This window comes from Octopus bimaculoides, chromosome 21 (assembly GCF_046866305.1).
Source record: "Octopus bimaculoides isolate indiv1 chromosome 21, ASM4686630v1, whole genome shotgun sequence".
In the NCBI taxonomy this organism is placed as follows: domain Eukaryota; kingdom Metazoa; phylum Mollusca; class Cephalopoda; order Octopoda; family Octopodidae; genus Octopus; species Octopus bimaculoides.
The window spans coordinates 31534295-31547559 of record NC_142948.1 but is presented as its reverse complement, the minus strand read 5'-3'; the positions used below and the strand labels follow the sequence as shown (position 1 = coordinate 31547559).

Genomic DNA, 13265 nt, shown 5'->3' with positions numbered 1-13265 from the left:
CTGTCCAAACTATTTTTGATTTAGCACTACTTTGCTGGTCCTTGAGTGCTTTTCAGTGGTATACCTAACATAGTATCTGGTCTATCCTCACTTCCTAGTCCTTGATTGCTTTGAGGTAGAATGCCTGGCATGCCACCCAGTTTAACACAGCTACATAGTGCTTAGGTGTGTTGGATGGTAGGTTTAATGTCACTCAGTTTAACACTGCTACCTTGTCTTGGGTGTCTTATAACATGTTGCATGAATTAGCATCTTAGGTGTCTTTAGTAGAGTTCACCCTGTTGTAAGCTGTCAAGCCAGATCCACAATTTCCTTCCCCCCTGTATTCAAATCTCTTACAAACATTACACTGACACTTCAATCTCTCTAATCTGTGAAGGCCTACAAAATGTCAAGCGCATTACCCTCTTCCTTTCCCAATGAATTAGATCCTGCATATGGTCCCTGATTTATCTACTTAGTCTCTTCAATCTTCTCACATCTATCAAGATCATATTGGATATTATTTTACAGATCTGCGCCATTCAGTCAGCCAGTACTTTTGGTTTCTTTAGTGTTGAGCAGATGTATGACAAAATTTCTTCAGGCATGGCAGCTAGCTTTTTATATTTCTCTGCAAGCAGAATTGAACTCAGTGCAGTAAACCAACAAAATAGCAGTCAATTTTATACAGTATTGCTACTGATTTAAAGCAGCTATTGCTACTGGTTTGAACCAGCTACGAGAAAGAAAAACCCTGTCTCACTGAGATCACATGCTACTGTTTAAGAGAAAAAGGACACAGTGGATAATATAGTTCTGGATACACTATGTCTGAATAAAAATATGGTTAGATAGTCTTTGATCATATATCTGCTGAATTAGAGTTGATTAGGGGCTAAACAATGATAAAGAAGGATACATTAGATTATGTAGTACTAGATATGCCTGAATGAAGGACATGTTGATCATAGCTAAAATGTCTTTTATCATATGTTTACTGGAATAGGGCTGACTTTGGACTGAACATTGCACTATATCTGTAATGAACCCACTTCTACCTATTCATCAACCTAGAAATAGCAACCAAATCTTCCTTCAAACAAGCTTATTGTTTAAAAAAAGCAAAAAAAAAAAACAAAAAAAAGTCACATCAGATAATGTGGTCTAATATGTGGTCTCTCTAAATAAAGATCATGAGTGGAATGTCCCTGGTCATACATCTGTTAGATTAATGGCAATCTGAGGCTAAGTAATACCAACTATTTAGTTTCATACTATAGTTGACTTGTAAGCAGTTAGAATCTTGGCCTCATCATGTACCAAGTTACACTTTTATACTGCATGACATTGGATTTGAGATCTTTTTTAAGTGAAATTTGCAATAAAAGTTACAGGGCTAACTTGTTCAACCCCTTCTCCCTGCATAGATTTCACCTCTCCTTTTTTTTCTTTCTTTTTTCTATATAATTTCTTTTTTTTTTTGCTTTTAACTGTTAAGGAATCCCTACATAATTCATTGTAATCCCTATTTGAGCAGTGAGGTAAAATTAATGAGCCTCAGGAGCTTCGATTCCTCCTTTTCATTAGAGAAAACCAGAGCAAAAATAATCCTCTTCTCCTTCCCCTTACTCTTGACTCTTCAACATTGATTCTCTTTTATTCATTCATTTGTTTTCATCAACCACTTAACTCTCTTCTCTCTCTTACTTTCTCTCTCTCTCTCTTTATTTTCCTTTTTTCTCTCCTTTCTCCTGTTCTCTTTAAAACCAAATGTAATGTTTTCTAATTCCTTTCTCCATCTGACAACCTGCCCTCCACCCGCCCCATTCTTGTTAATCTGTTCTTCGTCATCCTCCTCAATCTCCTTACACCCATACCAAATTTAATTATCTCCTTATCCATCTCTCCTTTCTTTTCTTTCTCTGTCTCTTTACTTTCCTCCCTCCTCCCTTTATCCCTCAATCCCTGTTTCTACTCCCATTCTTCTTTATTTAAACTCTTTTTTTACTTTCTTTTTTATATTTCTATTTAATTCAGAAGAAACCATTGAATTTTTTTAGCTTCCAAATTTTCCTCTCCCACATTTTTATTTATCTCTCTTTTTTTTTTTAAGGTAAAATTTGCCCCACTAGAATTTTTCTAGGTTGTTCTCTAGTACGATAGAAATATTTCAAAATTTTTTCTTTGAAAAAAGTCATATGAAAACCATTTAAATGCTTTTGCTCTCTATTTGAGTATATTTGTGTGTGTGTGTGATAATTTGTAAGTAGTTACATAAACAAAAATGAGAATATTTAATATGTTGGGTAGATTGAATATATTCATTATAATAGTGTAGATAATATTACTTTTCTTTGGTTTCAAGTTTTTTACTAAGTTGACCTTTCTTCAAATGGATGTGAATTGACTTGATGATTTCTTTTCTCAAATAATGATTTTATTTAAGTGTTCTCCATCTCGGGTACCATGTTATTAATTTCTGTTGAGGTATATGCATGGTAAAATGTGTCAGTAGAAGAGGATGTTGAATAACAGGTCTGGACACACACTTGAACACTAATATATATATATATATATATATATATATATATATATATATATATAGGTATGCATGCATGTATACATGTGATGTTTGTATTATGATACATATAGGTTGTTTTGCACCACAGTGTGAGAGTTTCAAAGATTGAATGTGCTAATCCTAATATAGTGTTTGATATGTGGCATTGATTTCAGTGGGGTCAGAAGCCTGTGGATGTGAAAGTGTGAAATGTAAAATATGAAAAGTGAAAGTTCAGTATATTGTAAAATTTTTGTTTTTGGTTTCTGTTATGCAATTGAAGAAATCAGCTTGGAGGAATTTGTTGATATGTCTGCATTTGGTGAACATTTCAGGTCTTGAGGTCATTTAAAATAAACACACACACAGATACACACAAAACCTTACCATGACATGGGTACAAATATTGAAATCATTAGTGTATGGTTTATTTTGGTTTAGCTTATCCCAAAAGACGTGCAGTTTGTTAATTTTCTTGTCTTTTAGTTTCCTTAAAGAGCTTGAAAGGTCTGTGGCATCACTCTTTGCTATGTTTCATATATTTGAAGCATGGTCATTATAGTGGTTTTTGAAATTGCCCAGTATTATCTTTAGGAGAATAGATTGCTGCTTTTCTTTCATTTCTGTTTGAGGGAAGGGGGCATAACTTTATTTTTGCATATGCACCCTGTATTATTTTTTGGAGAATTTATAAATTATTTAGATATTTTTAATGTTGGTTTTGCAGCTGTAACTGATTTTCATTGTGTTATGATCGAATAACTTCTGGTTCATGTGCTTTAATGAAAACTGTGTGCAAATGAGGGCTAAAATAATTTTTTCCTATTTTGATTTTGACATTTTGATGTACATACACACGCATATACGCACACACAATAGTAAGGGCATGATGGATAGTGCCTATCACCTTAGAAGATCCTTCTAAAGTGAACATCTGTAGATCAATGTCTGATGCATGTGTGTGTATGTGTGCGTGTGTGTGTATTGATATATATATAGATAAATTGTGTGTATCTGATATCCTGTTAATTGCCATACATTAAATATTGTCTGTCTTCTTGATCTCCTATTGTTCTCCTCCCACCTCCTTTGTCTCTTCTCTTCCCTCTCTGTATTATGACATCTATGGTACTAACTAAACCTGGCTTGTTTAGAAATGTCTATTCGCTGCCCCTTGTCAGCTGTTGTTTGGCTTTTTCCAGTGACTTACCAGATGACCACGAAGTGTATAACAAAGAAACACAAGATGATAATCAGCAGATATATGAGGATTTGTGCTCGCTTAAACGCAAATCCACTTCACAGGTAAAAAAAAAAAAAAAAAAAAAAAGGAAATAATAATAATTGTTGTGCCAAATCAGTCAGTCACTGAAGTGTTTTTTTTTTGTTTTTTATTATTTTTTTTGGGCCTTGAAGCATGTTTGTTATTAATTCAGTTGTCTTTCTTTTTTTCTTTTCTTTGTTTAAACAAATATTTAATATTTCTTGCTTTCTATGTACAAATGTATGTGTGTGTGTGTATATATATATATATATTACATGTATATATGCAAATGCATGCACATATGCATAAGCCCACACCAATATGTATATATATATATATATGTATATATATAGGTATGCATATCTTTATATACATACTCTTTTATAGCCCCTTTCTGATTTAATTTAATTTTCTTTTATGTTATTTTTCTTAATCTTAGAAGAATTTATATTATTTTGGAAGAAATGTTTTTAATTTATTTCTCTTCCAAGTACAAATATTTTCAAATGTAATGTTATTTCATTGGAATTTAGTATTTTCTTTTCTTTTCTTCTATTTTTTTTTGTAATTTTCTAAGGGGGGAATGTGTTTTTTTTTGTTTGTTCTCTTTCTAATTGAATTTTAATTTCTTACTGAAAATGTCTAAGTAGCTTCCAACTTGTATATGGTGTTACTTGTATCCAATCATGTTGCTAAACTTTAATACAGGTAGGTTAGAATGAGTTAACAACAAAATGGATTTATCAGGAAAAAAAAAATCTCTATTACATAAAATAAACTAAATAATGTTCTGCTTAAATAATGTAGCATGTGGTTTTAACAGTGTACTTATTCTGATAACTGATTTTCCTCATGGTTTATCTTTATCTAGAATGATTTTATGTGATATACAAATATTGCCTTTTTTTTTTAATTTTTTTTTTAATATATAAGATATTTTCAGAATATTTTCATTTCATTTTTCTTTTTATAAAAGGTATCAATTCTGATAATATATGGATAATCTCTCTCTTTTTCTCTCTCTCAATGATAATATCTAGTAACATTCCATCTGTCTATAAACCCTTGGTCATACCCTCTCATCTTTAACATATCTTGTGTGTGTGTATATATACATACATGTATACTTAAGTGTGAATGAGGAAGTACTCTATACCAAAATGTAGTTATATTAAAGAAAAGAAGAAAAAGAAAGAAACAAAGGTGACAAGCTGGCAGAATCATTACTGCACCGGACAAAAAGCTCAGCAGTATTTCTTCCAGTTCTCTACATTCACAGCTCAAATGCTGTTGTGGTTTACTTTGTGTTTCATCCTTTCAGGGTTGATAAAATAAAATGCTAGTTGAGCACTTGAGTTTGATGTAATCATTTGGTGCCCTTTCCCCAAATTCCAGGCCTTGTGCATATACTAGAAAGAATTGTTAACTGGGAGCTAAAATGTCACTTATAGAAAAAAAGAGAAGCAACAAACTCAGAGTAGCGATTTCTAATAAATGATTTCCCCCCCCCCCCCCCCCCCGTGATATACACCCTTCTCTGTATTAGTGCTCTATTCTATATAATCAAATGTAATTGAAGATCAAGGCCCAAGAAAAGAAAAGGGAAAAAAGGTGGTATTTTAGATTGGTGTGAGTAGATGAGCCTTTCATTAGACTTGGCAATCTGTTATATCTTCTCTGATGAAAAACTTGAGCCCCAAATGTTACACATTTCCTTTCAGCATAGTCCCCATAGCAATGAAATGTAACTCATTTTCTGTTTCTTACTTTATGGCATTATCACCCTATCTCCTCATTCCAAATGTATCATATTAGCTATGGTCTCATTTGTTTCACTCTAAAACATCTCAGAAACAAACAAAACAGATGCACACACATGCAATATGTTCTAAGTTCTGTATTATACAAATTCCTCAGTATTTTCCAAACCTAATCTGAATTCGGTTATTGTTACCATTCTTCCAACTAAAGAATTTTTATAAATATAGTCATTATGTTTCTAATTTGCTGAAATGTCTTAAGTACTTTGTCATGTTTGTAGCAATTCAAATTTCCAGAATTATGAATCCTATTATTTGCTTTTATTAGTTTTCACTCTAAATAGTTTTCTGTTCAGGGTTCTTGTGTTCCTATTTATAGCTGCTGGCTCAGTTTAAGGGATGGCCTCTTTCTCCTCAGAAATGTTAAGCACTTTGGAAATGAAAGTTATGAAAATGTGTAACAATTCAGATCAAAGGTAGATGATGAAAGTCATCAACAGTAGAATACATATGACATGGAATTAAGTTTTCATTATAGATGTGTAGCTAAGAAGCTTGTTTTGTAACCACAGGGCTTCAGAATTAGAGGATCTGTACAAAGATTTGGGGCAAGACATCTATCCATACAGGTGATACTGCTGTTTACAACAGACATGACATAACAACAGTCATAGTCAAGTTGTTGCCATGACTGACACCTTAGAATCTGTGTGTGTGTGAGAGAAAGAGAGAGAGAGAGAGAGAGAGGTATTGATGAATGAATAAAGAATTATTGTGATTAAACTGAGACGAAGTCAGTTCTTTCGCCGATGCAGCCAGTCTTTGGAACAAGAGCCCTGAGAAGGGATTGATCTTAGACTGTTTGGGTTGAAAGGTCATGATCTGTGTATGTGTTGTGTCAGAGACCCTTTGATAAATGCTTCAAACTACTGATGTATTTTCAAATCTCTTCCTTCTCACCATGTCAGCTGTTCAGTTTTGTTTAGTAGACACCCTCAGTAAATGTTTGCTAGTGTTGATACATAACCTGTATTACTAAGGTGAAAGCAAACTAATTATGGAGGGCACATGTCAAGAGGCCATTTAATGTCCTCTACCTCACAGTAATTAGGTGTGAGCCCTACAATCACAAGTACCTTGTATTTTGTCTAATTATCTTTGACTGTGAGCTTCTTTGTTCAGTTTATAATTGATAGGTGAGTTCTTTAGCCCACTGATTTACAAGTTCATCACTGAAGTTCTTGTGTAGAAGAAGAAGAGGTGGTCACATTGTATGCATTTGGATTGGGCTATGTTGGGGACTGGTATCTGGGTTTCTGGCTGGGAGGAGCAGAAGGTATTGTAGTAGTGATACAAGAGACATAGAGAGGACACTGCTCATTGATGAGCTAGTGCTTGTTACATGTTGATGGGTGATGGTCCCGCCTATTAGTTAGATGAACTGCCACACCTTGATGTAGTCGAATGTTACCTTATCAGACATGCACATATATAGAAAAGCATACACACATAAATATATAACACTTCATGCAAATAGATATACACACTTTGCATATACATGTAGATATATACACCTTGCATGCATGCATACACGCACACAAATTCATATGCACACATGCACATCTACAATTACTTTTCACAACCTTCATCCAGTATAAACATGACCAAAGATATTCCTAGGCTCAGAGGAAGGACAAGCATTCATATGCCACTTGTTCAAACATTCAATTGCACACACACACACGCACACGCACACGCACACTCACTCACTCACTCACTCACTCACTCACTCTCTCTCTCTCTCTCTCTCTCTCTCTCTCTCTCTCTCTCTCTCTCTCTCTCTCTCCAGCTGGGAGAGTAACTCAATCCATTGCCATCTCTATTCAGCCATGTACTATGAATAGATGGATTCACACCACCCCATTCTCACAGTTTAGTAGTGGAGGTCCTGCATAGTTTGTGGCTACAGTTCTTCCTCTGTGTAATTCCACCCCACCCTCCTCCAGATAATAGATAAGAAAGATACATATACACTACCAATGCAGTATGTTAAGGGTTCATATATATTATTCTGGTTATTTTAGACATGAGCGTGGTTGTTTGGTTAACAAGTTCACTTTGTAACTGTTATTTTGGATTCCATCCCATTGTTTTGCACTTTTAGCAAGTATAGTGTAACCCAGTGCTTTTCAAACTATCTGATGTGGCATACCGGCAGTTTTTTTTTTCCCAATGTGCCAGGGACCAGTAATATTTCTTAGTAATATTAATTTGTACTGGAAACAAAATATATAATGACTATAATAAAAGTTGATAATTCTTTTATCTTATATTTATTTTGCAAACAAATAATACAATAATACATAAGCATTTTATAATGTTTCTTTCTTTTCTGGAAACTTGCCGCATACCGGCAGCTGATGGCTCGCAGAGTAGCACTTGTCTCCTTGTATATATGTGAGGCTACATTATTCATTGTTACATTCTGTATTTAAGATTATAGGGTGTAATATAAGAGAGATTTGGCTGCAATTTCTTGCAGGTTGTGCAACTGCATAGACTTTCAATCACTGATTCATGTTCTGTGAGTGTATTTTTTTTTTATGTATGATACCTGACTTGTGTCTGGATAGATGATATACTAGAGATGAAAAGGAAGTATTCAAATATCAGAGTTGCTTCTAGATGTCCGATGTGCCACTGTTCAAGGCAAATTACTATGCTAGGCTGAGAACAGGTTCCATATTTACTTTGTTGTTGAGTGACGAACACAGTTATTCAACCGTAGAAATAATAGCTCTGATAATGCATAAATGTCTTAAATTTCATCTCTTATCATCATGGAAACTGCCATGTAATTTTAATGCTAAAACATGCATGCACATGCACACACACATACACGCACACATGCACACAAAATTCAAGCAAGTGATTGGATTTGGAAACTCATGCTATGTTCTAGAAGTTCATTTTTTAGACTAATTGTTGCTACCATCCTGTCAATTTGTTCACAAATGGCAACAAATCATTCTTATGTTATTTCTTATAATGAAGCTCTGTCATTTCTATGCCTGCATCATTGACATTGATCTTTAACAATATAATCACTGTCACGACAAGCTAATGGGACAGGCTGTTCATGGTAATTTCAAGTCCTAGAAGGAACATCTTCACAATTTTTGGGGTTGCAAGATATATCTGTCAAATCTCCCTTAAATTGCATTATTGTCTAGAAAAAGAAATGCACATTGGATAATGTAGTCTTAATTTTGGTGGCAGTTCTAATTCTGTCATATAGTTTAACACAACCACTTGGCTCTCATGTGCCTTCAGCAGTGTCTGTCTGCTCTGTTGCAAGTATGTGAGTCAAGTCTCCCAACTTCCCCACAGTCTTAGATGCTTTTCAAAATTGAGACGGAGGATTGCTTTTCTCTTTTGATTGAGCCATAAAAAAAAATATCATAAAAAAAGAAGATATATTATGGGATTGTCATGGCTGGAACGCCTTTGATCGTAGGTCTATTGCAGTTTGAAGAACTTGAGAGTAAACAATAACAACAACAACAACAACAACACCATAATTGAAATCAGTCGTGCCACGAACACCACTACGATCACCTTCATATGTCTGTTGGATTAGGACTGGACTGGACTGGACGGAGGGGAAGGTGGCAGTGTGGGGGGGAGACTAAACTATAACATCAACAACAACTATACAATTTCTCTTGAGCATTTACATTCGTTTTTTTGTTGTTGTTTTATTTTGTCTTTTATTTTTGTTTTTACTCTTGTTATTTAGTAATTTATCACAAGTTTTTGTCTTCAGCCTCCTACAACCACTACCACAATCTGACCATTGTCCACAAACCTATCTGCTACTATACATAGAATTAATATGTTCACCCTTCCTTTCCAGTCTTGCCCTTCACCTCAGTCTGATGTTACTACCACCACCACCACCTTGCACCACCTCTGTTCCTCCTCCCCCTTATTTTTTAATTTTATTTTTTCCCTTTTTTTTAAAGAAATTTATTTCCAGTGATTTGTTTGCTGTTTTTCTTTTTATATTTTTTTTATTTCATTATTTTTTTTCTTTCCATTTGCTGTTTTTTTAATTTTTAATTTGATAATTTTTTTGTTTTATTTTGTTTGATCAATGTTGTCTTTTCATTTCATTTTATTTTATTTTATTTTAGTTTGTATTCTTGATTTCTAATTTTATATTTTTTATTTTTTGCTGTTTTTTGTTGTTGTTGTTGCTGCTGTTGTTTTGATAGTAGGTGTTTGTTTGTTGTTAGTTGTTGTAATCCATATAAGCTTTGTTGTTGTCGTTGTTGTTGTATATAGTGAGAATGACTTGGATGATAACCAGGATTTATATGATGTCGTGTACGACGGCGAGGAAGATGAACAGATATATGAACACTTGTGTATTCGACATCAAAGATTCTCCACAGTAAGTCAGCACAGAAAAGATTTCCTTCTCTCACATTACCCCTCCATGTCCCACCCCTTCCTGTTCAGATACCTTCAGACAGCTGCTGGTCCCCACCCCACAATCTACAACCTTTTAAAATTATATTAAATTTAACCATCATATGTAGTACAGTGTCACATATAACAAATGCATTGTTTCAAGCAATATGGGTCCAAAAGTGACACCGTCTTATGGCAGAATGCCTCCTACAACATTGTGTCACATACAGCATAATGACTTGTCGGTTGGCACGTAAAACACCCACTACACTCTCGGAGTGGTTGGCGTTAGGAAGGGCATCCAACTGTAGAAACTCTGCCAAATCAGTTGGAGCCTGGTGTTGCCTCCTGGTCCACCAGTCGTCAGTCAAATCATGCAACCCATGCTAGCATGGAAAGCAGACGTTAAACGCCGATAATGATGATGACTTGTGTCACATGACTCAGTATGACATAACATGACAGTATGACATGTAACATGGTGTCACATACTTTATGGTTTTACATAATGGATGGTGTTACATGTGACATGGTGGTTTTTAACCATGGTGTCACACAGATATGACACAAGACACTATATCACATACAGCATGGTTTTACATATAAACATTGTGTTGTTCATATATATATAAATATATATATATGTATGTATGTATAACATGGTGCCATCAACAAGTATCACATCTCTCGGAACTGTAGATCAGACCAAACTGTTGAAATAGGTCAGGTGAAACTGGAACTTGTACTTTGTTCTCTCATTCAGTTTACCTCAGTGGGTCCATAGATGATAAACAGATATGACATTGAAAGGATCATCTCATCTCCTACACCAAGACACTGCAGGCAACACAGGACATTTTACATCATACACATTCTTTGGTGAACGATAGTTTTTTTATCAACGAGATTGTCATGTAACCCCAGGTCAATCCTGATCGAGCAATTGTGATCAACCTTGCCTTGTTTTTAGAGGCGTGCTTTATCCAATGTATGCATTACTTATTTTTAAAATGATAGTGTGCAATTTGAGGGAGATTTAGTTGCTGTGTCTAACAGGTTGCACTACTAAATAGAATCCCCTTCATGGATTTATATTCATGGGAGTTTTTAGTGTTAGCTCTGTGTGTGTTTGTGTGTATGTATGTGTGTGTGTGTGTGTATCTTATCCCTCCCTCTCTTAAATAATATGGTAGAATATCAATGCTGATGTTGTATCATCCTGGAAACTTAATATGTCATGGTTTGCATGTATTCATTCACATTCATGCCCCCTCACCAGTGTTGCCGATCACTTCCTTTTCTTAGTAAGCATGTTCTGCTTGGTGTTAAACAAGAAATTGTATGGTTTCCTTTATGTTTGTTATTTTTTTTATTGTTTTTTTTTAAATTTATTTTTTTTTCCTCAATGTATATCCCAGATCTATTGTTTGCCACCTGCCCTTCTACCTTACCTGACCGATCTGACTATACCACCAATCTTGCAGCCACTTCTCCAGACTAAATCAAACTGTTGCTGATATTTTAGTAGTGTTGTTAAGGCAGCGAACTGGTAGAATCGTTAGCTTGCTGGTCAAAATGCTTAGCAGCATTTCGTTTGTATTTACATTCTGAGTTCAAATTCTGCTGAGGTTTGATTTTGCCTTTCACCCTTTTGGGGGTTGATAAAATAAGTACCAGTTGAGCACTAGGTTAATGAAATTTACTTAACTCCCTCCCCCCAGTCTTTCTGGTCTTGTGCCAAAATTTGAAGCCAATATTTTAGCAGTGTTGTTATTTTTTTATTTTATTTTTTTTTTTTTACCAAAATCTCTCATCTTTATCATTTTTGCTGTTCATTCAAGTGCTCAAAACCCTCCTACTGTTCCTTTCTGTTCCTAAGAGGTAAACCTCCTGTAGAAGCTCTACAATCTCCTTGTATCCATTTGATTATTTCATCACACACAGTCCCTAATGCACCAGTTATCACAGGTACAACTTTTACAGATCTGATGTGTAATCTCAAATTCTAAGGGGTTGCAGTTTTTCATCTTTTCATCTGTTTTCTTCACCATCCTAGTATCAAATGGACTGGATGGATCAGTCAGATTACAAATCCAATTTTCCTTGTCTATTACTGTATTATTATTATTATTATTATTATTATTATTATGGCAGTGAGCTGGCAGAATTAGTAGCGCATTGGACAATGTGCTTAGCAGCATTTCTTCTGGCTCCTTACACTCTGAATCCAAGTTCTACCAAGAGCAACTTTGATCCTTTTGAGATCAATAAAATAAGTACTAGTTGAACACTGAAGTCAATGAAATTGATTAATCCCTTTCCATAAAAATTGCTGGCGTTGTGCCAAAATTAGAATTATTATTATTTTTATGACTACCCTTTTCTGATAGATTGCCAAAAATGTTAGAGCATCAGGTAAAATATTTTGCAGTATTTCTTCTGGGTCTTCATGTTCTGATTTTAAATTCTGTTGAGGTCAACTTTTTGCTTTTCACCCGTCTGGGTTTGATAAAGTACTGGAATAGATTTAATTGACTTTGCCCACCTCTATACCACCCAATTTGAGTACTTGTTATTATTAACGTAGAGGTTGATGGGTTGGCAGAATGATTTGAGCATTGCATAAAATGCCTCTGGTTATTTCTTCCAGCTTTTAGTTATGAGTTCAAAACCACACCAAGGTTATCCATGCCTTTCATCTTTTCGGGGTTGACAAAATTAAATACCAATGAAATACTGGGCTGAAGGTATTGACTAACCACCTGCTTCCCCTAAATTGCAAACCTTGTGGCTATGCTAGAGAGTTTCAATCTCACTGTGTTTGAGGTGATTTTTGTAACTGCCAAGACTCAATAAAATAAAGTATCCCTCTGGTTTCTGAGGCCTGTATATTTTTATTGTATGTGTGTGTGTGTGTGCGTATATATAATTAACTATCTCTTCTTCCCTAAATTGTATGACCCTCTGCCAATGTTATAGATCTTCATTATTATTATTATTATTATTATTGTTTATTGTTATCATCATCATCACCACCACCATAATTACATTATGTTATTATTATTAAACTAGAAACAATTATTATTATGGAAACTTTTTCTTGATATCTGCTCTATTTACACATCCACTGGATGCTACCTAAACACCTGAGGTAGATAACAGATATGATGTTCTTATTACATTGGATGATTATATGATGTTGAGAAGTGCTAGGATTGCATGA

General features: G+C 34.6%; 1 protein-coding gene across 19 annotated transcripts in view; it reads left to right on the top strand.

Moving 5' to 3' along the window:
• Positions 1-13265, top strand: part of LOC106879297 (guanine nucleotide exchange factor VAV2) — a 154969-nt gene that overhangs the window by 88382 nt on the left and 53322 nt on the right. For 14 of the 19 annotated variants that reach the window (XM_089339476.1, XM_089339472.1, XM_089339477.1 and 11 more), the window contains one exon: positions 9914-10022. In XM_089339476.1, coding sequence (XP_089195602.1) covers positions 9914-10022 — 109 coding nt within the window. Of the gene's footprint in view, positions 1-3744; positions 3848-9913; positions 10023-13265 lie in introns of all 19 variants that reach the window. The other 5 variants (XM_089339474.1, XM_089339478.1, XM_089339475.1 and 2 more) reach the window with 1 other exon arrangement.